Source organism: Aulonocara stuartgranti, assembly GCF_965226115.1.
Source record: "Aulonocara stuartgranti genome assembly, chromosome: 22".
Taxonomy (NCBI): domain Eukaryota; kingdom Metazoa; phylum Chordata; class Actinopteri; order Cichliformes; family Cichlidae; genus Aulonocara; species Aulonocara stuartgranti.
Window position 1 is genome coordinate 30258176 of NC_138957.1, and position 27714 is coordinate 30285889.

Sequence of the window (27714 nt, forward strand, 5' to 3'; positions counted from 1 at the left end):
GAGAGAGAGAAGCAGAGACTGAGAGAGGGGGGAAAGGAGGAGGAATAGGACAGCCATTACCATTCAGGATCACGTTGCCCGCTGTTCTCTCCAGCCTCATCCCACCGGCTGCGTGTCGGTTCGGTTTTGGAGCAAAAAACCTTGAATACAAAGCCAGAAAACATCCAAGCTTCCATCCACCCATCTACCCCCAGGAGGAGAGGGAGCAGCGGCGGCAGCATCCCCGGCCTCCCTCGCGCTGTGCTCGGATTCCAGGACCGCTGCTGCCCCGGGGAAGGTAAGCGCTCCGGAGCTCATGCAGGCAGGCAGCTCTTGTCTGTGCTTCACACTCTCGTGCGCGTTCAAACCATCGTGATCATGTGTTTTCACGAGCTGTCAGGCCCGCTGCTGTTATGGAGTGTTTACAGGGACAAAACACTGATGCTTATTAGCTCAAAACGGATCGCTGTTACTCACTTTAAAAGAAATTTACAGACATGTTCAATAAGAACTGCAGACCAATCATAACTTGTGCACAGGTTATAATATATGGATGGAGTTGTTGTTTTTTTCCCCCAGACTCAACGTGTTGCTCATTAGCTCTGCGTTTATTGGCGTGATTTCCAGGAGATGCACTGCAAGTTTTAGTAATCTCATACATCCGCCCTGTTTCTAAGCACACTGCTCATGATTTGTGTGCTGAAGGGCTGGGCTGGAAATAACCAGCGGACATTCACACTGAGAGAGATATAGAGGGGGTTTCTGGGTCGTGAGAAGGCTGCCGTGGCTGTTTCTCCTAATGAGACACTCAGCAGCAGCAGTATGGAAGCAGCATTTAGCCAACAGTGCCAACCACAAATGGATAAATGTAATTAGTTGGTGTTATCCATCCAAGCAGTGGCCGTGTGTTGGACAAAGAGCTCCCTGCTTTCCAGCCTTTCAGTGCGCGCACACAGCGTTTGGGCTCCATGTCTGATGTCCATTCATGCAAACACATTCCCTCCTCACAATCAAAGGGAAAGACAGACAGAGAGAGAGCGAGGCAAGCGTGCAACGCTGGTGACACGAAACACCAGCTGCAGCTATATCTCTGTTATATGTGCACCAACACGCCCCGTGAGAGGCTGCCATTATTGATCCGTGCATCCCTGCAGCCAATTATATCCAGAGACACCCCATCATCACCAGCAGCACCTCCATCTCTACCTGCTGCATGAATCCCAGTGGGCTCCATAACTGCAGGCTGTCTATCTGTCTGGAAAATACTGGATATAATGTGCAAGGTGCAGCCAGAGGGAGGGAAAAACAGGATTCAAGCAGGAGTCCCCTCCTGCCGTTCAGCACCAGATGGTCAAATATACATCTCCCTCTAGCCTTATGCTGGACATTCAGCTTTCAGACTACTACACTCCTAACACTCTCAAACCTTCATTTCCATTTAAATGGTCGTTTTAAATTGGTTTCTTCCATTTTTTCCTCTGCACTGCCACGACACACCTCCTTACTACTGCACGTTACAGTGCAGGAAAGCACCAACATGTCTGTGAGGATGGGGATAGAAGACAGGACTGTTATAGTGGGAGACGTGGTTGTTATTTAATTTGCAATGAATTGTGGAATGTCTGGTTTATTTCAATCAGATCATCCAATTTAGACTAACAGCAGTGGAAGCTGTTGTTGCTTACTGTCATAAACAAGTGAAAAGTGGACATTATAGGCGCCTAGAGCTCAAGGTGACACCTCCAGGTTTCCTGTTTTTGTACGTCCAGCAGTTGAAAGCCAAGAGATGCTCAATTTATAATGAAATAAAATAAAAACAAAAGACTAATTAATCCATGCTGGAATATATAAATATATCTAAACTGCTCATTTTGATAAACTAAAAAACTAAAACAATAAAAGCAGCAAAATCTGAACATCTGAGACACTGGGAGCCAGCGGATGTTTGGATTTTTACTCATCTCTCCTTTTTTTTTCTTTTTTTTTATACCAAACATGTAGTTTCCACCGTGCCTCATTTGCTTCATTACAGGTTATGGCTTTGGTGTGGACACAAGTCACTTTTTGGCTGATTATAACCTATCTTCTTTATTTTAAAAAGCCTGATGGTGAGGAAAAATGAAGACTTTCCAAGCATATAGTATGATCCTTGCCTCATTTCAGAGCTTTAAATCCTTCCTCTTCAAGTGGTTCTGGCTGTTATCAGGCTAGGATTACCCCCATTTGAGAACCAGTGGGCATGTTATCATTCATTTGGAGTGTGGTGTCCACCTGATGAATGAACTTCATTCACATTTTAGCTTTACTTTAGTCTCCGTCAGCTTCCGAGGGTAAACATCCAGCATTTTATCAACTATATTTTCCATCCTGTTCACTAGCTTGTTGCCAGTGTGATATTTTTATCCTGGGACTTGTTTGGGAACAAAGTGACTTATCCATTTAGTCATTCAGCATTGTTTTCATGGTGCTGAAATCGTCCCTCTGCTCTTTGTGAAATTCACGACTGGCACCTCCACCCTTCTGTCTGTCTGCCTGTCTGTCTGGCCAAGACTCTCTGTGTTGATTTTCTTCTCCCTGCAGCTTTCTGGTCTGCAGAGAGCATTTTTACCATGAGTGAATAAAGGTGGAACAAAGCCAGACACACTAACATTGCTTATCGCCACATCCTGGAGCAGTAAATATTGACGAGCGTATACAAGACAGGCATACGATGACAAACGATCAGGTCATTCAAATAAGAGATCCTGTTTCTTGTGTCATCCTTGCTCATCTATGCACATACTTTTCTTTCTTTTGTTTAGCTGTCCTTTTTTTTCACTCTCATGTTGATGGACTCCAGTACACTCATGCCAAGCAGCTTTGTTGGCAGTCCAGTCCCATTTGTGTATTTATGCATGCATACTTTCGTGTGTGTGTCTGCATGTGTATTAATGTATGTCTGTGTGTGCACGCGTGGGGGAGCTCAGTCTAGCCATTCATTTATCCAGTCAGTCAGTCGTTGGTGTGTTACTCATCATAGCTGGCAGCTGCAGTTTAAAGGGAGGCATTTCTCATTCATTCTTATATTACACTGACTAGTTACACTTTTAATAACTGACGTAAGGAACACGCTTTAGATATGCTTATTACATTTATGCATGGGAGGGAAAGAAGTTGCATCACTTACATTGTCCTACCTTTCTCCATTTTTTCTGACTTATCTTATTCAAATATGTCCTTTAGAAGACACGCAGCACAAGCGTGGAAGTGTTGAAATGCTACATCCTATATAAGACAAAATGGGAAAAGGTTTTGCTTTGGAAACTATAGATATGGCTCTCCTTATTTCCCAGATTCTCACAGTGAGATGGTGATGCAACACAGATGTAAACATGCCCCTTTGCTAACCTTTTTTTTTTTTAAACAAACATAAACTTTAAGCAGGTTTTTTTTTTTTAACAATAAATCTTATTTCCAGCATATGATATATTATCTTTGTTTTGTTTCCAGGAGCTTTACTGATTTTTAGATCATTACATCAGGTTTTATTTGCATTTTACACAGAATCTCAGCTTTTTGGACACAGGGTTGTACCCTTCAGCTCAGTGACATGCTGATCTTTCTTACTTAATATGTAATTTATCTAATTTATACACAAAGAAACAAAAACAAACAATAATCTTGTCAACCTTTATATGTTAAATACAGACATGGGAGCAAGTATCATCTTTTTATGCAATATATTTTTTTAAAAGCAAAAGAAAAATGAATTAAATTGAAGTTTTACAGTTAGTAATGTTAGCCTTTTTTCCTTATGCTAAGCTAATCACTGATTGCTGACTCGTTTTTTATATACATATATTTCCAAACCTATATTGTTTATCTGTAATCTAATAAATGTAAGTATGATCTAAAGGGATTTAAGCCAACTTAAACTGGAAAACCTTAAAACTAAAAGCATAAAATATAGCAGGTCCTTTTTTTCTCAATAAGCTAGACTAGTTAGCGTTTAGCTTTTAAGTTGCGTATGTTTATCTGGGATTCCCCCCCCCCCTTGACTGGATTTAGCAGCACCACATAAATCAGGTCAGTCAACCAAATAATAAATTCAATGTATTTAATTTTAATCATCAGAAATAGAAACAGTGGGTAAGCTAGCATTTGCTAAAGCTACTTGCATTACTGAATAAAGCTAATCAGTGCACCCTTATAAAAAGGAAATAGAAAAATGTAGTTTGTATAAATGTGACTATATTAAACCACAGTATAAGACATGTACAGCTACAGGAAAAACTAAGCTTATCTCATAATTCAGCAGCTTTAGTAGCAGTATCCTGTGTGCCTCTGTCAGTATTTCATATTGTTGAGCTAAACTTGCTAAACTTTCTTCGTTTTCTTCACACTCTTTTATGCATAGCTCTCATAAGGTCCCACCACAGTATTTCTGGCTAAGGTCTGTACTTTCACTGCGTCATTGCTGTACTTTGATTCTTGATTCTAAAAAATTAACATATTTTATTTGTTAATTTTTTCACTAATTGGACTGTCATTAACTTTAACATGCTAACTGAAGCCTGTAGAGTCTGAGATGTAGCTCTTAGTTTTTTACAGTTTCTCTGAGCATTGCACGGTCTGACCTCAGGGGGAATTTGGTGGGACATCCACTCCTGCGAAGATTGTGACGTTGTGAATCACTTAATATTTAGAATATATAGAACACAAAAAAAGGTCAGGTTAAGGTAATAACTTAGTTTCAATCAACTACAGTTTGTAGTTTCTTTGTCAGACTTCATATCTCAGTCTATTTTGGGGGGTTGTTTCAGGTTTTACTGGGTTAGTTGGGAGCATGCAGGTTCCCAGATTTTGCAGGATGTACACAATGAGTCACATGTTAATCAGTTGTGTTTTCTTGTTTGGTGGCTTCATGTTACGGTGTGTGTCAGGGATTGTTTTTGTCCAATGAGCATGAATGTCAGTGAAACTCTCATCAGTGGCTGTTACCATGCTGGAATGCTGCCCTGAAGAGACTAGAGTTTCACCGGCAGTTACGACCGTTAGTCTGCAAATGTCTGGATTTCTCTCGCTCCTCAAATCTCTTTTCCTGTCTTCCCTCGTCGCGCTTTCTCACTCTACATCTCTGTCACAGTCTCTCTCTGTTTTATGTTACTTTTGTTTCCTGCAGCACACACACACACACACATTCAGACACACACACGCTGCTGAGACTAAGCTGTGGGAACAGACCGTGTCCATGTAAATCCTGGCTGCGAGTTATAAATCAGGCCAGTCAACCATCCAGTACCTTTGTTTGGTTTGATTGAACTGCTACAGTCTGTCACAGGAAGAGGCCAAAAGCTCTGCGTGTATATATGTCCTATATATACAAATACGCCTGTATTACAATATTATTGTTTGATAGAAAACCTAAGCAACAGCAGTGTTGTTTAACCTTTCAGTGCTTTTCTCCCTTTTGTAAATGGGATGTTTTTGACTTTTGTTAAACCAGGCAAATAATTTAAAGACATTTATTCAGGCTCGAAGAACATTTGTGGGTCATTTCAGAGTCGCGTGATACCTCTTAGATCTATCAGTTAGTAGATTTGTAAAATTAATAACAAAAATCATCTAACAAATAGTTTCAATCTGGGGCACATTTTTATGTTGATTGTCTAAAAATGTTTAACTGAAAGTCTAAAATCAAATCAAGAGGAACAGGGTTAGTTTTTATGAACCACAGTCATGTGTTGGTTAGCACCTCACACCAAGAAGGTTCTGGGTTTGAACCCGCTGGCCTCTCTGTGTTTGGATTGCATGTTGCTGGTCATTTGCTTTTTTAAGTCATAATTAATAGGATATAATAAGTTTAATAGGAAGGAGGAAAGGCCCAAGGGCACAGAGGCAGAAATGCAGAGGAATGGATGTTCCTGCAGGGATTTGGAGCAGATTACCCAGAGCTGAGTGCAGTGGCAGGGACTCATCACTGACCTGTGCTTCTCATGGAGTGACGACTCATAGACCAGTGATTAATGACAGCAACAATCATGGCAGCACATCACCTGAGTACCTTGGACTGAAGGTACTGATTAGAATTTGGTGAGCGGAGGTTAAAGGTCACTTTACAAAAAAACCTCAATATTTAACCATAAATCACACATTTCTCCAATAATTCTAACAGACTGTACACAAATGTCTCACTGGAAAAAATCTGAAGTGATATTTATTTCTAAAAGTTCAATAGTTATCTTTACCATGACGAAATAATACGACATAAAACTCTGACTTTTATTAAGAAGAGCCAAGTGTGAGCATGTTTGGTCAGATATTAAATTGGTGACTCAAATCTTTTCTGGCCACCAATTAAATTCCTTCAAAATCTTCCATATAAATAGATATGTAAGTGTGAACAGGAAGAGAGGCAACCTGTAACTTCACTGGTTGGTTAAGGTGTACACCCGAAAGGTGGTAATTCTTCTGTAGACATGAAGCAAAGATTAAACAGTTGGTGTGTCAGAAAGCAATGATTAAGTTAAGCACTTTTGAGAAACTAGGGCTCAAATTAACCTGTGATGGCCCCTTTTCAGTGTATATTTTAAAGTGTAATGGCTGGAATTCACCAAACTGTGTGTGTGCTTTTGTTTGATGGTCTTATTGAGGAAAGCTGTGTCTGTGAGTAAAAACGCCTTGGTGAGGGTCTCATCACAGAAGGAGTGAGCTCGCTCTTGCTCGCGTTTCTCCTCCTGGTAGTTTCTTTTTCTTCAAAGTTCTCATTCTGTCTTCACGGAGCTGTAATGACACGGTGCGGCTTTGAAGCCTCAGTTCTGGCTCTATTTATAAAACCGCTTGTTGCAGTGGCACTGACTCACTGTCAGAAAGCGGCAGGGAACCAGACTTACACACACAGCTATACACCAGTGAGGTCGCTGAGAATTCTGGGAAGGCATTTAACCTCTTCCTCGCGGCGTTGCTGGGGAGACGGAGGGATTCAGGAAGTGGGGTTTTGCCAGCGGTTTAGCCAGAGGCCAGTCAGCGGAGGTGGAGGAGGAGGAGGAGGATTTTTGGCAGCAGCGGAGCAGATGGAAATCTCAGCCGTTGTGTTGGACTCACACGTCGTGCAGTGAATCATTCCCACTCTGTGACCACCTCTCAGGTCATTCCACAGTGTAGTCTGCTACAGCATGGAGGGGGTAAACACAGATCTACTGTGACGAAGTCTTTGGCAGCCAGCAGAAGTTATTCAGCGACAATCTGCAACACTTTGAGGGTTAAGCCGATTGTTTGCTGAGGAGAATTTCTCAGAGGTCGCAGTGTTCGCTTTTAGCTCTAACTGTCGGTGGATGAACTGTAGAACAAACAGTATCCCCGTCTAGTGAAGTTGGCGGGCTTTTGAAAACAAGGAAATAAAAGTAATATGTCATCTCTAATTATTTAAAGATTATAACTTATTCTACTCTTGTTTAAAATAAACACTGACATAAACAAGAAAAACATAATTTATTTGTGCATTCAAATACAACAGCTCTGCCATAATTTATACTTTGTGCTGAGTCCACTTTATAGTTACTGCTGAGGTCAAAGTCTGCATATTTTACCCACTGCACTGATTTAAATGGGGAGGAAATGTCATAAATGATGACGTTAATTAAGGCTGAATTCCATTTAGCTGCTTTCAGTTTCAGGGTTCTGCTTTTATGCACAGGCCACAGACTCATTTGATTAGAACAAAGCAGCTGTTAGTGCTGTTAGTAACACCTGTACTTTTATGTACTTTTTCACAATAACAAGCTAGCATCCTGCTGCTCTCTCATGCATTCAGCTGCATTTGATATTATTGTCCCCCGTTTTTAAACCTCAGCACAGAACTGCTGGGACTCCCTGTGGAGCTGAAATATAAGAGCTGATATAAGGCAATTCATTCTCTCAGAATAGAGGTGCTGAGTTTAGAGTTATTGATGTATTGATCCTGAGATGGACGGATCAGTTCATCGGGTCTCCAGAGTCCTACAAACACACACACACACACACTTCCTTCTTGTGTGTGTGACGCCTGCAGCCCCTAATTCTCTTTAGAGAGGTAGGTTAAAGAGTGGAGATGAGCAACAGATAGAAGTGTAGAAACGTGAGAAGGTATAAGGAGTGAAAGCGAGACGAAGACAAAGGGAAAAGCTCTCTTCTGTCTTCCTGCATATTGACTCTTCTTTAAAAATAGAAACGCTACTCAGACTTTAAAATCTCATCTCGCTGCTCCTTTTTCATCACTGCCTCTGCTCAGCCTGCTGAACTGTTTCCCATCCCCCCACCTCAGCTCAGAGATTACTTTCTTCCATCACACCTGGAATCTTCCATATATCTATAAAAACTGGTGTGTGTCCAAACTGGAGCAGTTACACCAGCTTCTATCTCTTTTTATGCCTTAAAAGTTTGCATGATCTTTGTGTTTGTCCAGGGGCTGTAAATGTAGCTGTAACCTTACAGCTCAGCTGAGGGAGGACAGCGTCAGTGTTTACGCTGTCAGGAGCATGACCCCCCTCATCACGGATAGATGCTTCAGCGCTGTGATGTAGCTGGCAGTCTAATTCAGCCAAAGGGAAACAGTGTGAGTCTGCTCACGACAAGCTTGCAGACTTGTTTGTGCAATCTGGTTGTGATTTTTGGAAAGAAATATTACTGTGGAGTTTATCAAAAGTTTGAGCACCACGAAGCGAGTGTCATTGAGTTCCACTGTAATTAGGAAAACGCAGACATCTATCTGGATGTCTAAAGAGCACACTAAGATAGAGGAAAAATATAAATAAATAACAGTTTGGAATGAGTTCCCATTTGAGCAATTTGTCAGTGCACCCACAACTTCGAAGAAAATTGTGTTTTTAAAAAGCTTGAAAGATGTTTTTTTTTTAAATAATAGATGTTGCAAAAAATGTCATGTGGGGTAAAGAAATCCACAAAATGTACAAAATAAGAAGCTTTTTCAGTAATGTAGGAACATGGACCACATCTATTTTAGAAGCATCCATCCGAGAGGTGATGTACAGGTCAACAGTGTTAGGACTGTGATTGGATAACTACATCTATGGCCAGTTTAGACAGTTAATGTCACATGATGCCATCTTTGGCCTCTGAGAGGAAGCCAGAGTGCTGAAACCCATGCAGGCACAGGGAGAACATGTAAACACATAGAAAAGCATCAGCTAATCACAAGGTTTGAACACAGAGCCTTCTTGCTGTGAGGCACAGTTCAAACCACCGCGCCTCCGTGTTGCAGAAGCAGTCTGTGCATTATTTATGTGTCGGTCCGAGCACATAAATAGCGATTTAAGAGGGTAAAGCAAGCGGTCCGCTTTATGCGTTCTGATCAACTGAAGCTAAGGATGAAATTTCATCTGTGTCTCAAAGTTACATCTTTCATGTTTTGTTTATTCGAGCAAGCCTCAGACATTTCCAGTGCGATGTGTGTCGTCTTCTTCTCTGAGCCGCTGTTTCGCTTCCATCCAGCTGTCGCTGCACATCTGCAGCTTCCTGAACACTGAAGCTATCATCTGGACACAATGATTAGTTTAACCCAGTTCATTCTCCTTCCTCATTTCTCTCATCCGTCTTGCTACATTACTACTGTTGTTATGTTACAACTTTGCATCATTCATGACCCCTGCGTGATCACACTTTAAGCAAGCAATAAATTATCGAGTGTTTCCACGTTGTCCTTCTTTTCTGACCTCTTTTCTCTTCCCACCCTTCCCACATCCCTTTTTCCTCCTACCATCCTTCCTCTCCTTCCTTCTCCTCCTTGCAGCCCTAAGCAGAGATGGAGTCTTCGGATGATGATACTCTGAGTGAGCGCTCCTGCGTCAGCGAGCCGTCATTCCGTAGCGAGCGTTCAGGGGGGTCGTTATCCCCGTGTACATCAGGACTTGTGGGCCCACCGGGAGACACTTTGCCATGGAACCTGTCCAAGCATGAGAGGAAGAAGAGGAAGAGCCAAGATTCAGTGTTGGACCCAGCAGAGAGGGCGGTGGTTCGGGTCGCAGGTGAGTTGATAAATGTAATACTTTATCTTTCTGCCTTTGAGCAACACTCAAGGGAAGCTTCCAGGAGATGGTGAAGAGGCAGAATTTTGCTGATTGAACTCTATAAAAGCAGAGTGGGGCTTTCAGGCACAACTTTACCTGCTTTCATGAAGGAGGGAAACTATACAGAGAGGTCTTCAGAAGCTTCATGGGTCATTGCCATCACAGGGTCGTTTGTGAGGCATTGCCTCCCAACATCCTGTGAGCTATTACGCTTACATGGGTCAAGATGTGACCCATGTAATTGTGCCATGTGTCTGTGGAGTGGTTGTTTGGTTCTTCCTGTGTAAAGGTCCGAGCACTCCTCACTGCATTGCACACACACTACCTGCTTTGTTTATTTTTGTCTGAGGGTGTTGCTGGGTCTGAAATGTGCTGGGACGTCATGCTCTGAGAAAAATCTTCTGAGTTTCTATGAAAAACCTGCTGCATAAGAGACGACAGTGTTACTGTCTCTCTTCTGCCTTTTCCTGGTTCTGTCCGAGTTCTTCCTTTTGCCTTTTTTGTGAGTTAATGAAGGCTGAGTTTGGATAACCACAGTTTTAAGTCCTCTTTAAATATATGTGTCTGGTTTGTAGCGTTAGTGCTACAAGGGGAAAACTGCTGAAAAATGCACTCTGATGTAACATTAAAACTGACAGGAGCAAAGCACAGTTGCTGCACATCAAAGGTTCTTAGTTTGAACGTTCCTGGTCAGCTGGATCCTGACGTGAGATTGGTTGGACATTTCAAAGCTGACTGCAAGGTGTGTGGATGTGAGCATGAATGATTGTCTGTATTTAGCCCTGCCTTTGTCACGGATTAGGTGTTTGCTGCCGCTTTCCCTGTGTCAGCTGGGATTAGGGTGCAGCGCAGCCCCCTGATGTCATGGTTGGATAAGAAGTTTAGAAAATGGATGTAGTGTGTCATTTTCAATCAAAATGAAGCTTTATACAAAACATAAAATATAAGCAACGTCAGCAGCATGGGGACATTCAGGTTGCTTTGCTCAGGAAATGCTTTTGCACCAATTAATAAAGAAATATACAAGTAATAGGGGTTGTTCAGGTATCTGATCAGGACGCCTCCTGGATGCTGAAGAGATTATATCTCTCAGCTGGCTTTGGAACGACTCAGCGTCCCCCAGTGGAACATTTGGCTGGGGTGAAGGAAGTCTTCTGCCCAGTGACTCAGACTCAAATGGATGGATATATGTATCAAAGGAAATGAATAAACAACCAAAACGGTTAAGAGTTCCAGAGTTTTTGGTTACTTTTTGTTCCCCATTTTAGTTTGAAAATATTTCATAAGTTAAGTGTTCTCAGCGTATTTACTTCCTGTCAGTGTGACATCCCACTGTTCATAATTATTGCCAGAAACCAAGTGTTTCCACACTTCTGTAGTTTAGTTTACCCACTGTGCCTACATCTACCTGCCCTTGTGATGAGTTCCTTGACTTTAGGTTTTCAGTCATGTGTAGTTTCTCCTCCTGTTTGTATCTTTGTTGAGAACATCCCGTGTCACCCCCAGGCCACCCATCGGTGGTAAGTTGAGTATAACTGATATAGGCTTTACAGTCCCTTATATTAACAGACTTGAATCAATAAGTAATAAGAATTGCATAGGCAGGGCATCTACAGCTCTAATGTAGAAAAGCTGACATTGGACCAACCTTTTGCTCCTGAAAAGACTCTTTAAAAGGAAACACGTCGCTCTCATATTATTTGTCTTTTTATCACTAAATATCTCTGCAAAAAGGTTTTTTTCTTCTTGTCGTGAATTATTCCTCATGCATCCACTCTCACATGCACACTGACATTTTCACTAATCACAGGGCTTCTTTCAAACAGTCATTAAGCATCCTCTGAAAAAAGCCTCATCTCCTTAAATGTCAAAGAAATGAGAAGAAATTTCTAGTCTTTTATTTATGGGATGGATAAAGACGTCTGCGGCTTGTTATTAAAAGTGTTATCGTGTAACACTCAGATGTAATAATCACTGTTTTCTTAGTTATCGGTTTTAATAATGGTGGTTAGCAAATGTCAATAAAGAGCTGTGAGCAACATGAACCTTGAATACAAGAAAACGCTTAGTTTCATTGTGAAGGCAGCAGAGATGAGCTTTATCTCATTTTTATTGTGTACATTCCTACGTGCAGGGATCACATGTCAAAGTCAGGAGCCAGTATCATCCTCTCGTATTTGTGGTAACAGAAGATGGAGGAGAAATGTAGGTTACTCAGTTCTCTAGAGAGGCCGGGGCTCCCCTGCTCACGTAATGGATCACTGGCAGCACGCCTTTTTTTAAATACAGAGAAGAGGGGACCTCGAGTTTGATAATTGAGGGAAATGAAGTAAAAGCAGGCTCATGTGTGGCTTTCCCCTCTGATGGCGTCTAATAGTTGTGCTTATTTTTTCAGTTTGAGGCTTTTATATAAATGCGCTTCAGTGGATGGACAGTAAGGCCTCCAGCTTCGTCAGCATGCTCTATAACTCTGCTGGCCTACAGCTGATCCAGCAGTAGAGGAAACTCATAGCACATCATATAGCAGCTTAACAGCTCTCCAATGAGGCAACAACCACAGCATCTTATCAACAACAGGACGGCTGCCAATAACAAGCAATTTTTAGATTATTTGGCAACCTACATCTTTGTTCAGCATTTTTTCTCTTATCACACTTTTCTTAATCTTATGTTTCCCTTAAATTACTTTTAGTTCAATCAATATAGAAGGTATATTTGATTTTTTTTCAATATTTATTTTGACATCAGAATATTGATTACCACTCAGGAGGTTTCTTCTCAAAGTGAATTATACTTTCTTAATGCCTTCACTTTGCACTCTCCTTGTTTTTTTGAGACTATAATTGAAACCCAAAAAGGCGGGCGCTCCAGAAACCTCGAGGAGCCAGATTTATTGCTTCTATAATCAGCGCACCAATTTTAAGCTGTCTGACATCATCAATAACCCTTTCAGCATTGCTAACTTGCATTAGGCAACACACAGTGCTTCTGTCCCACTGAGGATTTAAATGATTTATCATTATTATTAGTCTGTTATTCATTTGTTGTGATTTCTACATTTATGTTCAATTTAATGACATCATCAAATCACCTTCTTTCATAAATACCTTAAATTTTTTAAGAGAACCAAAAATGTTACATGCACACCCCTGCTATTTGTTTACATTCTTCCAGTGAGGTTTGCTCTTGTTCTGTGAGGAAATATGTTGGTTGGGATGTTGAAGCAGGGAAGCGATAAGAGGCAGTGAAAGTCTACGTTTCAGACATGGAAACAGCATGTAGGTCAGGGCCGGGTGAAGGAGTTCATATCATCAGCACAATCAGGTCAAGAGAGATGGCTCACTCTGCGTGTGTGTGTGTGTGTGTCTTGTATTTGTATCTCAGTGCTGATTCTCTTACAACATAGACATGGAGAAAGTTTGGGATATTTCCTGCCCTGGAACCATTTCAAGGCCTCCCACATTAATGTTTTAGACTCTCTTCCATTCACAGGAGAAGCCCGTCAGATACTTTTATGGCTGTTTTTAGAGAAGCTTTCACTTTCTTGTCCTTCCTAAATCTGTCAGCAAATGTTTGGAGAAAGGAATCTGTTGCCTGACGCTGCAGTAGAGCTCCCATTAAAGACCTTTTATGTTTTATTAATGTACTTAATTCACTTATGTTAGTTTCACAGAACAGAGGACCATGTGAGTGTTCACTTGTTTTGATGTTAGTGTGAAGACAGTGAGTGTCTGTATGTATATAATGAGTTTATCTGAACAAGCCCGGTGTTTCCTGCCAAGTAAAAATAAAGTTAGATGTGCAGGCTTTGTGGAGGAAAGGAAGATGACAAAGAGCAAAAGGGGAATTCAATTTGTACACTAGGTAAGTGAGAGTGCGTGTAAGACTGGCTCTCACATGCACACATCTACACATGCATGGCTTTTGAAATAAGGATAATAGATCAAAAGGAGGTGAAATGAAGGCAGCTTGTGGTTAAAGGATAAACCTGTGAATAATGTCATGTGAAATACAATTTGACACAATCATGAAAACAGCTGGAACCAACTGATAAGTAAAGGTGAAACAAGAAAATAAATAAATCCATTTATAGATATTTACGGACTTTACTAGACTAGCTTTGTATGAGTCACAGCTCAAAATCATCCTGATTTCCCTGAGCCTGAGAACAGTTTATCCACTGTCTGAAACTGTTTTAGCTCCTCCCCTTTTCAGGCAACATCCTTCTGATTGGCTGCCCTACATAAACAGAAGGTTTGAACAACAGGTGGCATCTGTGCTCACAGCCACAGCAGTGTGACGGAGATGACGATATAAGGGATATCCCGTCTCTGACATCATACAGAGCCAAGAGTAGAAAAATTATCTGTGTGAGTGTGAAACACAGATATTCCTTGGACGTACACTGACCTCATTGTTTGCAGATTAGACATGTCTAATATTAGCAGCTCCTAAAACACATGTCCACTTTAAGTAAAATCCACTGTGTTCAGCTTTACTGCAAAACTGTGATATTAAAAAGTTCAAAAATACAGAACTAAAACCTTCAAGAATCACTTATTGAGCCTTAATAACAATATAACATAACAGATATAAGCGTTCTCCTTTTTGTTACTGTTACACATCTAATTACAACCAGATCTGAGGACAGATGTGGAATCTTCATTATTGCTGGAGTCTGGTTTAAGAGATCTGGCGTCACTTTTATGTTCTCTGGTCATCGTTTTATTACAGATGATCAAAACTACATGCAGTAAAGTCACACAATGTTTAAATGTTAGTTACACCATCATCATCATCATCATCATCATCATCATCACAGTTCTTCTTTTAAAGCAGAGAAAATGAAGGAAAAAATGTCTTTGTAAGTCTGACTTGCTCACACTGTGAATTTAGTTTATGGTTAATTTTATGTGCATCTTTTACATTTTGAGGACACTTTTCTCTCAGATTTATTTCTGCTCTCAGGTGTGAGGAAGAAAATACAAATGATCTCATATGTTCTTAATGAACACTTGGCTTTTTCCACTTTTTCATGCCTTTTTGGATAAACATGCATCATGTAGTTGAAATTCACAGCTGTGCAGACGGTTGTTTAGAGTGCATGCATGTGTGCGTGTAGAGAGAAGAGCTGGGAAAGGTTAAAAACATTTAAGGATTATTATCTCCAGTTATTAAACCAAACACTTAGACCTGGAGCTTTCCTGGCAGCGCCTTGTGGGTGAGTCAGCGAGTCAGACTCGATTGCGTGGAGATCATTCAGTTCTGGCGGCAGCAGGTCGCAGTCGAGTAAATGTTGGCGTCGCCACAAACCACCCTGGGGCTGAAACACAGGCAACACCTAACTAACACTGCCAAAGTCTGCTGTGTGGCATTTTTCTCTCCACCTGCCAACGAAACATTTGACTTTATGTCCAGACTCACTGTGAATTTACAGCAATGCAACAAATAGCAACTGATCCTATGAACTCAACCATTACATCTAACTCAACACAACTCTTTTCTTTTTGTTTTAAACCCCAAGAAGGTTAAAGGAGATCCAAAGACATTTTGCCACAGCTAAATAAAAACATATAGAGTGGGTGTGGGGGACAAAAAGTAGTTGTAAGCCTCTTTTAATGCAGTACAGAGCAGTACAGTTACCTCACAACTGCCTGTTACCAGTCTGTAAAGTGTGTACCCATACTGTGTTCCAGAAGTACAGACAATAAAGAGCTTTACTGTGGAACAAAAAAATCACAGGACTACAGGGTCCTGATATAAGATGGGCCGATGATTCAGTAATATGTAAGACTGTAAATTAAAAATAGATATAACCAACAAGATTTCACTGACAGGTTAGTGAAGTCCCAGTTTGAAGCTGTGTCTATGTTTTCTGCTATGCTTCTGCACATGGTCCTGATTTTGTGTTATTTGAGATTTTGTCCAGTTTTTGTTTTTACCCCTTGAGTTCATCATTTATTTATTTTTATCTATCAGTTTGGAGATTTTAGTATTCTTCTTGTGTCTCTCTTATCCTGCTATATTTAGATTATTATTAGTGGTAGTTTCCCTGTATGTTCTTCTTATTGTCGTTCTTTCTGCATCTCTTCTTGTCTTGATTAGTGTGACTTTTAGTTTTTTCCTGTTTTACATTGTTTTTGTTTTTTGATTCATGATTATGTGAATTTAAATGGTTTTACTTGTGCAAAATACTTTCTCCTCTGTCTTGATCCACAGTTGTTTCCTTTTGCACCCTATGTTGAGTCCTGCATTAAAATATTTTAAAGGAGAAATCATTTAGATCAGAAATCATGTGACTAACTGAAGCTTCTTCAGTCCATTCAAATGATATAGTGGAAATACATGGTGGTAAGTGCTCAGAAAGGAGGTTCTGGGTTCAAACCTGGCGTCCATCCAGAGATGTAAATGTCAGATTAACTGGTCATCCAACATAGTTATAGGTTTAAATGTTAATGGTTGTCTGTGTTTGCGCTATGAGGTGCAACCTTGCACTTGCCCCTTGTCAGCTTTGATAAGTTCTTGTTGCTGAGTAAAGCATGCTGTACATTTTTATATCCTGTCTGCTAAATGGTTTGATGTGACAAGCAGAGCACGAGTGTCTCTGTAATACTGACGCTGTCGAATTCACTCTGCAGAGGCTTTCATTTAAAGCTCATGCTTCTGGTAACATCCTGTATCTCCCAGGCTTGTTCAGTGCTCGCTCAGGCGTGTGCAGCCTATTGTGATGATTTTACATTTTAAATAATCTGTACGGCGTGTTTACACTGACCTCAATTTCCAGTCAAACAGAGGTCAGAATGTGAATATATTAGCCTGCTTATAAGCCACACAGTTTAGCCCCATGATAACATATTCATACAGACTAAGGACACGCAGCACAGAGATGTAGTGCTAGGAAGAAGGTATTCTTTTCTCTCGGAAAATATCTATTTTTATTTTGGCAAAAGTTGCATCCTTACACATCTGAAGAAAGAGCAGGCAGAAGAAGTGGAGGACGAGGGGAGGAAACACTGGGAGCTTTGTGAATACTGGAGAGGATAAAGAGAGACACTGCTGTAGTGACTGGACTCTGTTATTCAGACACTTTGGGTTGCACTGCCTGTCTGCTGAATCTGAATGTCAATGAAACCGACCAACAGCTGCTAGTTTTTCTGTGTACGTGAGTGAAAATTCAGTATTTTCCCACCAAATTACATTTTGAACTAATTGGGGGCTGTAAACACAGACCAGAATAAAAATATTTTAAAAGTAGTTTGTTAGTCTTAGACTGTATATAAAAGATGGTCATAGCTAATGCGATATCTCCCATCTTTGTGTTGCAATTTTGTTTTTGATGAGCATTAACCTCAGGGCACTGCATACCCATAGTGTGCTGACTTTTCAATCATAAGGTGGCTTTAACATCTTTTTTACTCTTCATTGGACCATAAATTAAAAAACTAAACGTCAAGTTGCATTAAGTAAGACTTAAAACCATAAACTGAAATTTTTTTACTGAGGTCACAAATTAGGTTAGAAATGGGATAATTTTCTTATATATTTCTGTAACTAGAAGGACGTTTTTGTGCATATTTTTACAAGAGTTGCTACTCTTCTTCAGGTTTTGGTTGTGACGTAATTACATCACATCCAATTAAATCACAAAAAAGGCTTTCTGACTTCAAAATTCCTCATGAATGCTGAACATTTAGGTTTTCTTGTTTTACTTACATGGAGATGCAGTAATGGAGAGACACAACAAATAAAGGATTGTTTGGAAATTATTTGTACAACAAAATAAGAAAGGAAATGACACAGTGTGATACATTTGCTCAGTGTGAGTGAGGCAGCAGCAGTGATAATTTATGCATATGAGCATCAGGACCTCAGATGTCTTTGCCTGCATGTAACTTAGGCGTCCGCCATCCTGCCTGCTGCATTTTTTTTTTTTTTTTGCAGGCAAACTGAAAGGAAGCCTCGGCTCAAGGCCCTGGCTATTACCCTGTTGCCATGGTGACGTGGTCTACTCTGTTTCCATGGTTATGCAAGGCTAGGAGAAGCAATGGCGGCAAGGGTGAGAGAGACTGACACTGGATATAAAAGGGGCGCAAAACAAATAGCGAAGGAGTGAGAGAGTGTCCGAATTTTAATTTGGAGTGGAGAAAGGAGGGAGAGAGAGACCGAGGAGTGAATGATCGTGTGAGTTTAGAAAGTAATGAAGAGAGGAGAGAAATGGAGTCGGAGAGAGAGGGGGAGAATTTAAAGAGGGGAAAGAAAGGGTGACTCTGTGAATAGATGTGAGGGTGAAGGAGGTCATAACACAGAGAAGAGAATGATTAACAGGAGGATGAAGACAAGCACTGACAACTTAAAAAAAGAACTTGGAAAGAGAAATGAGCTCGAGGAACAAGACGGAAAAACAAAAGGAGAACGACTGCTATGAATAAGAAAGAAGTAAAGATGAGAGGAAACAGTAGAAGAGCTTAAAACAGAAAGAGATGGGCAAGATAGGATTGTAAAGAAAGAAGGAAGGGAATAAAGCAAGGAGACTAAAGGGAAATAAAAGTGATTGTGTGGTGAAAAGGAAACTTTGAAAGCAAGAGAAACATAAAGTTTAAAAAAAGAAAAAAGCACCACCCAACAAACTTTTTTCGGTTGGCCGTGATGTGCCAGTAGGCTACATCCTCTAAGCACTATAAAGTTTTACAGGTTCTTTTTTCCTTTTTTGGGAGGAAAGCAACTAGATAGTGTCTTTGGTATAAACTGTTCATGACCTGCCAATGCTCAAATGCCTTAAACCTGTACTTCTTCCAGTGTCCAGCAGGGGGCGACACCTGGCTGCAAAGAGAGGTCAAACTGTACAGAAATATAGCGGAAACTAGTTCTATTTCTATCTTATTCTGTGACCACAGTAAACATTTTTCTGTTAAATTTATGGTCTCAGTCACCAGTTTAAAGTCATGTTTATTACAACATGATGTTCATTTTGTCAGTGATGGGTTAATTTAGAGTAAAATGGGCAGCAAAGAAGGGTATACTTTAAGATGCACCAAGAGCTCGTAATGTATGGTTTCTAAAGACAAAATATGTTTTAGAGTGTGATTGTGATAGATCTGTGATGACATGTACTGTAAGATACCTGCTGGTCTGGAAATCAACTGAATATAAAACTAAAAATAAACTTGACAGACGTTTTTAGCAGTGTCATATCCTGGGATTAATTTCTCAACTTATGGGGCTAAAGGTTCAGAACTAACAAAGATTTTTACAGCAGAGTGTTAAATGTGTTTTCAATTAAGACACTAAATCTATTCATTTACAGAAAAATATTATGGACACATTTAAATCTGTGCTTTTTTAAATTTTATGTTACAATGAAACTGAAACATAAGAAAACCAGGACAATTTTAAATAATCACATTTTGGACTAACAGTCTTTATAAATTAATAAGAGGTAAGCTAAAGTGGTTACTAGTATGAATCTACAAGTATTTGGATCAAAGCTAAAGCACTTACCCAAATTAGATGCATTAAACTGCTTCTCATGCCATTCATATTTTCTCATTGCATGATTGGAAACATCTGATTGCAGACATCACCGACTACACTTGAACCAGTTAAGAGTTTATACTCAGGCTTTGTTGTTATAATCTTTTAAGTGCATTTTTATCTATGATTGAATTTGTTTATTTGTGAAAGTCAAAACAGTAGAGCAAAGGTCAGACCCTGTAAAGAGTTTTAACTTAAATCCAAGTCACTCACAATAGATTTGATTTAATCTCTCAGCTGGTTATTAAGGGCGCTCAGCTGCATTATTAGGAAGTAATTTACACAAAAATGCAGGCGTGGATAATGAGATCAGACTGTTTGATGTTAGCTTTCATTTTTTAGATGTTTCATGAGTAGGCACGTAAGCAGCAGAGAGGTTTCTGTGTGAAATGTTTGTGGCTGACGTTAAAGTTAGAAGCCAAGGTGGAGCTCTGCAGCTGAAGTGTTTGGTCATGCTGTTGTGTTGAGGACTTTGTGTACTTTTGGCACATTCACAGTGCAGCTGGACTCTGCATGTAGCACAGACACACAACAATACACATGCTAACAAACACATGCAGAAGACTCGCACTGCGGGAAGAAAACAGTGAAAAATACACTTGAACACATATTTTACTACTTTTATTTAAGTTCACGCTTATGTATTTACTATTAATACACATCATGACATGAAGATGAAAACATACAAGTGGAGAAACATAAACAAGAGGTCATTCAGGCCAACTCTGACTCATCTGTAATTTCCGTTCTCCACCACTAGACGGAGATATAATGGTTTCACACACCGACAGGTTCATTTTTAGGAGGAATCACCTGCTTTTCCTCATTTTATCAGTGAAACTCTGTCTGGACTTTATAGAGTGAAAGATGTTTTTCTCTGGCTGTTCAATGCTGTAAAGTACAATAGAAACGACTGGACCATGAGACCAGAGTCACATTAGCCCGAGTTTATTTGTTTTTTAAGACAAAAACATCTGTTGGAATGTTTTTCTTTCAGTTCTCGCATTTTGGATTCATCTTCCTTGACTTCCTGTAGATACAGAGGGTGCCAGATCTGTATCCCTAAAGTGTCTGTTTGTGTTTACATCACTGGGGTAATGTTAATGTGATGTGTGTCGGTCCTGTAATGAGGGAGAGGCAGAGTGAGGAGACACAAACAGGATGTTAGAGTAATGAAAGATGGGGTCAGATCTCTGCAGAGAGACGAATCTAATCATTCACTTTGAAACTGATAATATCTTTGTGTAATTATTATAAAGAAATTAGTCTTTTCTAAATCGCTTAAGGTGTTTTAAGCCAGACTAGTGATGCTTTTATAATTAACCAACATTTCCTTTGGTGCGGGAAAGCTCCTGAACATTTTCCTTTTTGCACAAATAGGATGTTTTTTTATTGAACCTGTGACCTCCTACTTATTCTGCTACCTTCAGAAATGAGCTCTTGCAATGCAGCAAAGCAGTATATTTCTGCAGAGACTGCCAGTTTGTTGGTGTTGGCCTTGCTCACTGATGATGTGTTGAGATTAAAGGCTTCAAGGAAGGAAGGAAAAGAGGGTCACAGTAAGATGTATGAATGGCTCCTGGGTCATTGAACCGCTGATATGATAAATGTTGTATGAGCTTGTGAGGCTGGTTTATTTACTGCCACTTTCACTCTTTCCTTTTATCTTTTGTCATGTTACATGGTTTAAATTCATCTGAGTACACATGTGTGCATGCATGACGTAAATGATGATATGCAGCTACTTCCAGACCTGTTACAGCAGCCGTGACCCACACATGACAGACGGACAGTAAATACCCGTTCCAACACACTTCAGTATTCAGTACATACACATATTCTTCCTGTTTGCATTAATTTGATTAGAAAAGGGGCAAAATGAAAAGGCTAAAATACATGAAATATCCTCTTTATATATTTAGAGAAAGATGAATTTCTAAATTTACTTGAAAAGGTTAGGGATCTTAAAAATGTTCCTTATAGGCCCTTATAAGGCCCCATTACATTTCCAAATGATATCCATATATTAAGCTAAGGACGTAATCTAGAATTTATAGGGTAAGAAGGGAGGATACTTTCCATGTGCACACCCAAATCCATAAAATCTTGCAAATTGAAGATATTTAAATGCATTATATTCACAGGCTGCATCGTAAATTAATGATGTGCATACTGAACTTATCAACAATAATGCTGATATTTTAATTTCTATTTATTTGTGCATAAGTATGGCTGCCCTGCTTCTGTGTTATCCACTCTCCTGTTGACTTTATTCCTGTAAGTAATAACTGAGACCACCAACAGCTCCAGCAGCAAAGCTCTGAATTTCACATTCAGTGAATGTAAGCTTCTTTGCTGTTCCTCTCATTGCCATCTGAATAACCTGGTGGTGTAAACACAGTTTTTTATGTGATTTACTTTCCATTCATGGCTGCAGACATGAGTGGAAATATGCTGCATTCCTGCCCTTTTATGTATCTGGCTCTTGATTTCCCAGTCACTGGTCATCTGCCTTGTGGGGCCACTCATGCATCTTTTATTTGTGTTTCGATCTAATATTGACTTCAGACAGACATCTACAATCTACACCTGCCTCCACTCTTGCCATCTCCACCTCTTTTACTCTGTGGACTCTAGTTTCCAACCACATAAATGTATGTTTTTCTTCTGACAGAATGGAGATGGTATTGTGATTTACATAAAGGTTATCTTTATGTGTCTTTGTGGGATTAAATGACATAATCTCTGCACCAATGATGCTGCTTTATGGACTGTGACCTTACTGTTATTGAGAGATTATCCACAGCAGGACAGGGCAGACACACAGATTACTTAACATAAAATACATATTTAATGGCGTCAAATACAGAACAATAAGATGTGCCTGTTTTTCAATTAAATATAATCGCCTAGTTTTACTGTTTCCTGTGTCTGGAGAAGCTTATAAGTTTTGGTTTAAAAGCTTGTTAACAAGGTGTTGTTTAAAATTTTATTATTTCGCCAGAGCTCCTGGTTTTGTATGTTTACTTAGCCTTTAGATTGCACTGTGCTCCATTCATTCAGTCCACTCCTTTAAACATTCTTGAGTTTATTTAGTGTGTTTTACAAGTTGTTTGCAGAATTTTTCAGAAATAATAAATCAAAATGCGTCTACTTGTTACTACAGTGACTACCTGCCATGGCAAAAATGCAATGTGGTTGCAAATCCTCATGCATGATCAATTAGTTGGGGGTTGACAATTGTAGAAAAATGACTTAACAAGCCTGCAGGGACCACAAGGGATCAGGGAGCTTTTGAGACAGACCTTCTGTTAATATTAGCTTATGGGGGTGAAATCAGGGAACTGCAAAAAGACACAAATGACAAACAGACTGAAGTGATTCAAATATGACAGTCTGAAAACAACGATTTATATGCTTGTGAGATGCATCTCAAAAAGGTTAAAACTGAAAAAACCACCTATAGAGAATTAAAATGATTACACAGAGAAGGATGACTTCTGAAAGTAAGCTCAAAGCAATCACAAAGAAACACAAAATAACTGGGGGGAAAACTACAGCCAAAAGGAAACAAAAAATGGTTCAAAACAAGGAACAGAAATAAAATATGACTATTGAAGGAAAAATTAAAACCACCAAAAAGACAAAAAAAGATTTCTAAAATATACAAAATGACTCAAACAAAGTTCAAAGTTATGCTGAAAAATTAACAGAGAGAGACATAAAATTACAAAAGGACTTCTCTTGAGTTGTGGGGGACTTTAACATGTACGTGCCTTTTGCAAAACAAACAAAAAATGTTAAAAACTGACAAATTTAATTAGTCACAAGTGTCAAACATAAGGCCCAGGGGCCAGAATCGGCCCACCGAAGACGATGGAGCCCGCTGAACTATTTTGGAAATTGTGAATGAGCTCATAGATTTTTTACTTTTAACTGTATTTGCATTGGTTTTACAGCTTTTTCCTACATATAAAGACTGCCACCATGGCTCTTCATGGCACACCAAAGTAAATAGATAAACAATAAGAATTAAAATGGAGAAAATGTCCTGTTTTTTCCGCTATGTGAATAAATGTGAATTACTCTCCTGGGCAATGAGGTACTAAAATAACAAAGTACTAGAACTTTCTGTTATTTTACACATTAGTTAATTGTGCCGACAAATTTCTTTCATTTACTGAAGCAGAATTTCTTCATCTTGGAGTAAAAATGAAAAAAGAAGAAATTCCACTTTAATCACATTAAATGGGGGTTAAATGTATTTAGTCTGGGGTTGTATGTGGCCCACGATACAAAATGAGTTTGACATCCCTGGTATAGATTTTCAGTTCAGCAGTTTAACGGAAAATAACGTTAAGTGTTAGCATGCTACATGTAGTTTTCAATCAGGGGGTTATTGCTTTAGTAAGCTGGTTTAATATCCGTCACAGTGGGAAATGATAAACAATATTTTAAAACACCTGAACAAGATTTGTCACTGAGCCACTACCTCCGTCTGAGGGCGCTCCAGCTCCATTTTCCACCTGTTCAGCTAGGCTAGCTAGCTCTTCCCCGGCTCTACAAATTCCTGTGGCGGAGGTTCCTGGCGCGGCCGGTAGAGAGGGATGGAAGACAGCCACTGCAGGAAGGACCGAGAAACCTGAGCATAGGAGGGAGAGAGACACACGCACACACATTCACACGGACCCAGGGGCCGCAAAGCCTCGGACAGAAGCAGCCATTACGACTGGGAAGCATGCTGGGAGCTCGCCCGACTCTTTTCGGATCCACAGAACGCTGCCGACTCAGCCTCGGATAGAAAGCCCGAGCCCGGATACGGTTTGGTTTGGAGCTCCGGACGGAAAGAGACACACGGCCCCCTCCCGTCACTAGGATATACTCCCTCCCTCCCTCTCTCTCTCTCACACACACGCACAGGAGGCACAAGAAGCAGCAGTCACCGGGTGGAAGGCGATATTTAAGGAGGGACTGGCTGGAGGAAACGCACCGAGCGATGCGACCGTGTGGCCCCGCACCCACACGTACACTGACGGCTGTCATGGATAGATAGCGTTTATGTAACCTTCATTTTAGTAGATTTTCACAGATAGACGCTCACTGAGGCTTTTTGTTGTCCTTTATATTCTCTCAAGTGTCCCTGAGGATTATCTAACCGCGCTCCAAAAGTGAGCTGCGGGGCTTTTGGTGTGCGCCAATGCATCATATTCACTAGTTTCACGCACCGTGGTGTTTGTATTGGACACCGGAGGAGGGAGAAGGAAGCACAGGGAGCCGGAGCTGGGGTCCGGACGGGCAGCAGAAGCAGCAGCAACACCAGCGGAACGGGTTACTGCGGTAGTCCGCAGGCCGACCCTTATCTTCTTCACAAGCCGGCTTGTGAGCCACCATGGCCGGTTTCGTACCGGGTCTGCTGCCTTCAAACCACTCACAGGAGAAGGAGTTCGCCCAGGCGTATGAAGATGTGCTGGAGAGATATAAAGGTAAATGTACAGAGATCTTCAGCAGGATGCAAGAGGATAATATGAAAAAAAGCTATCCCACGGGGAATAGTTAAGGCGTTTGTTTGTATTGTCAGGGAATGAAAGGGAAAATGATGAAAGAAACTCCGAGATTATGTCTGAAAGTGTAAGTGGGTTTTTAGGCACGCAGCCAGCACCACTCTGCCAGTTTCATAATCTGGATTTTTTCCTTGTATTTTGGATAAGCAAAGCAGGACTTCTAGCCTTGCCACATTGTTGGCCTCCACAGTGCATGCCCTGACTCCCTCCTAATCCACTTGTGTGCTTTTGAGACACCAGAGGAAGCAGTTTTATGAAGTTCTCCCAGCCCACTCCTGTAAGGAGTTTTCCCCACATGGCCTCGGGTTTCGCCTTGTTTGCTGTTTAGCCTGTAAATATCAAAGCTGCTGCTGTGCAGGGCACTGGGATGGTTTGAGTTTGCTGTGATGTGGCTTTAAAACACTTTAAGGTGAAGAAAACAATCATTATATTTATTTTTCTGTGTGTGTATGTGTGTCTGCCCTGCAGCAGAGGTCTTACAACCAGGGCTGAGACTTGCTATTTTATAATACCGGTGACAGGGGCGCTTTAAAAATGAATGCCTCTGCTGAACTTGACTGTTGGGAGGAGGTGTGTGTGTGTGTGTGTGTGTGCGCGTTACAGAGGGACAGAATGGGGATGCAGACAGCCAATAGACTTGGGTCACATCTGTGATGCTGGCACTGATGAAAAGGAGGTGGTTTTGAATTATTGATTGTTATAATGAAACTAAACTCCTCTGGGTTTGGGACATAGCCTCCATGTGCTGCTGTCAAATATGTGAGAGGAGGAGGGAGGTTGAGATGAGGAGTTTCGTATCCGAGCCTCCAACATAAAGTATGTGTTCAACACACCTGTCTAAGCACAAAGAAAGAAGCCCTTTGGGAGGTTTCACTAACAGTTTGCAATATCTTTTCTATGCCAACACTTTGCTTAACTTATCTCTCACTCCGTGCAATAACCTGTCTACAGAAGGAAATATGCAGACTTTATCTACTTGAGCCATAATATGTAACCGTCTCCTCTTGTAAACGACACATCAGTGAAGCTTTGCTGCAAATATTGGTCTTTCTTTCTTGTAGATGCACTCATTCAGGCTCATATCATGCAATAAAAAGCAGAAAATTCAGTTACATTTAGTTTGCACATGTATATTATTATTTTTAGCCTTTCTAGCACTCAGACTATATTGTTCAACAAAACCCACTTATAACTCAAACTGCTTAGAACAGCTTAACTTTCTTAGTGTTATATTTTATATATGCGCAGGGTTTTCTGTTTTTCTGTCTGGCATTAATGGCTGCTTTAGTGCTAAAATAAATCCACATATTATAGGTGTTAGACTTCCTCGGGAGCCAATGGGGCTTCTATTAAATCTGCCTCGCTCTCACTCACAGAGAACAGTTCATTCGGGATGGATTCGACAGTCCATTTCTCATCCTGAAGAGAGCAATTGCTCTCCGTTTAAGTGCTTCACGTTGATCGCAGCCGTCGTCCAGTTTTATCTGCGAGCAGGATGGCTTTACTTTGATAAACAAATAAGGTGCATCAGAGCTGTTTTTTTTCCCATGTGAATGGGACCGTGGCGACCGTGGCTCAGGGGGTTGGGAATCGCATCTGTAACCAGGACAGAGAGCCTGGTTCGATCCCTGGGCTCTCTGTCCTGGTCATTGTGTCCTTGGGCAAGACACTTTACCCTACTTGCCTACTGGTGTTGGCCAGAGGGGCCGATGGCGCGATATGGCAGCCTCGCTTCTGTCAGTCTGCCCCAGGGCAGCTGTGGCTACAACCGTAGCTGCCTCCACCAGTGAGTGAATGCGAGAGTGAATGAATAGTGGTATTGTAAAGCGCTTTGGGTGCCTTGAAAAGCGCTATATAAATCCAACCCATTATTATTATTATTATTATTATGTGAGATTAAAAGGAAGGGAACGTGAGCACATTGATTAAAGTGGAGCTGAACGTGGGTCTCTGAGGGCTCTTTCCCCCCCATTGGAAATATCAATGCATAATAGCCCAACAGCTCCATCATATGTCAGTCCCCTCCAAATGTGGTATTGATATAACCACATGCCTGCTGTTAGCCCTTTATCTGACAGGAGCAAGCAGTGACCTGGGAGCTGTTTTGGTAAATGTAGAGGTAAAGTCCAGGATGTTTAATTAGTATCTGCACAAGCACGATCTCAGCTCACCTCCTTCATCAGTGAGAGGATCACTCCAGCTATGCTGTGTGTAGAAATCCAGAAGCTGCAAAGCAAAACATCTGAATTTTAATATTTCCTTGAAAAACTGTTTATGCTCTTATTTTGATACAAGCAAAGCAGCTTTGCATAATTTGGAGGTTTTTTTTGTTTTTTGTTTGGCTGCTATTCCTGCAGCCATGATCAGTTGATGCATTTAATGCTGCAAAACATTTTATTAATGCAAAATAGTTAGCCATCACATTCACGCCCATCACCTCGATTAATGTTATTAAACAAAACAAAGCAAAAAGAGGCAAAAGCACGTGTGGAGAACTGTGCAGCTAGTGTTGATGGAGGAGAGAGACCCCCCCCCCCACACACACACACACACACCCTTACTTTATATTCATGCAGGTGACCCTCTGCAGCCAATCAGCG

At 40.6% G+C, this 27714-nt stretch overlaps 1 protein-coding gene across 3 annotated transcripts in view; it reads left to right on the plus strand.

Moving 5' to 3' along the window:
- Window positions 1-17: 17 nt before the first annotated feature.
- macf1a (microtubule actin crosslinking factor 1a) overlaps window positions 18-27714 on the plus strand; it is a 230901-nt gene continuing 203204 nt past the window's right edge. Inside the window, exons 1-2 of one of the 3 annotated variants that reach the window (XM_082520383.1) lie at window positions 18-277; window positions 9746-9980. In XM_082520383.1, the coding sequence (XP_082376509.1) occupies window positions 9758-9980 (223 nt within the window). In that variant the 5' untranslated portion in view covers window positions 18-277; window positions 9746-9757. Of the gene's footprint in view, window positions 278-3978; window positions 4045-9745; window positions 9981-22675; window positions 25037-27714 lie in introns of those variants that run through there. The other 2 variants (XM_082520384.1, XM_082520385.1) reach the window with 2 other exon arrangements.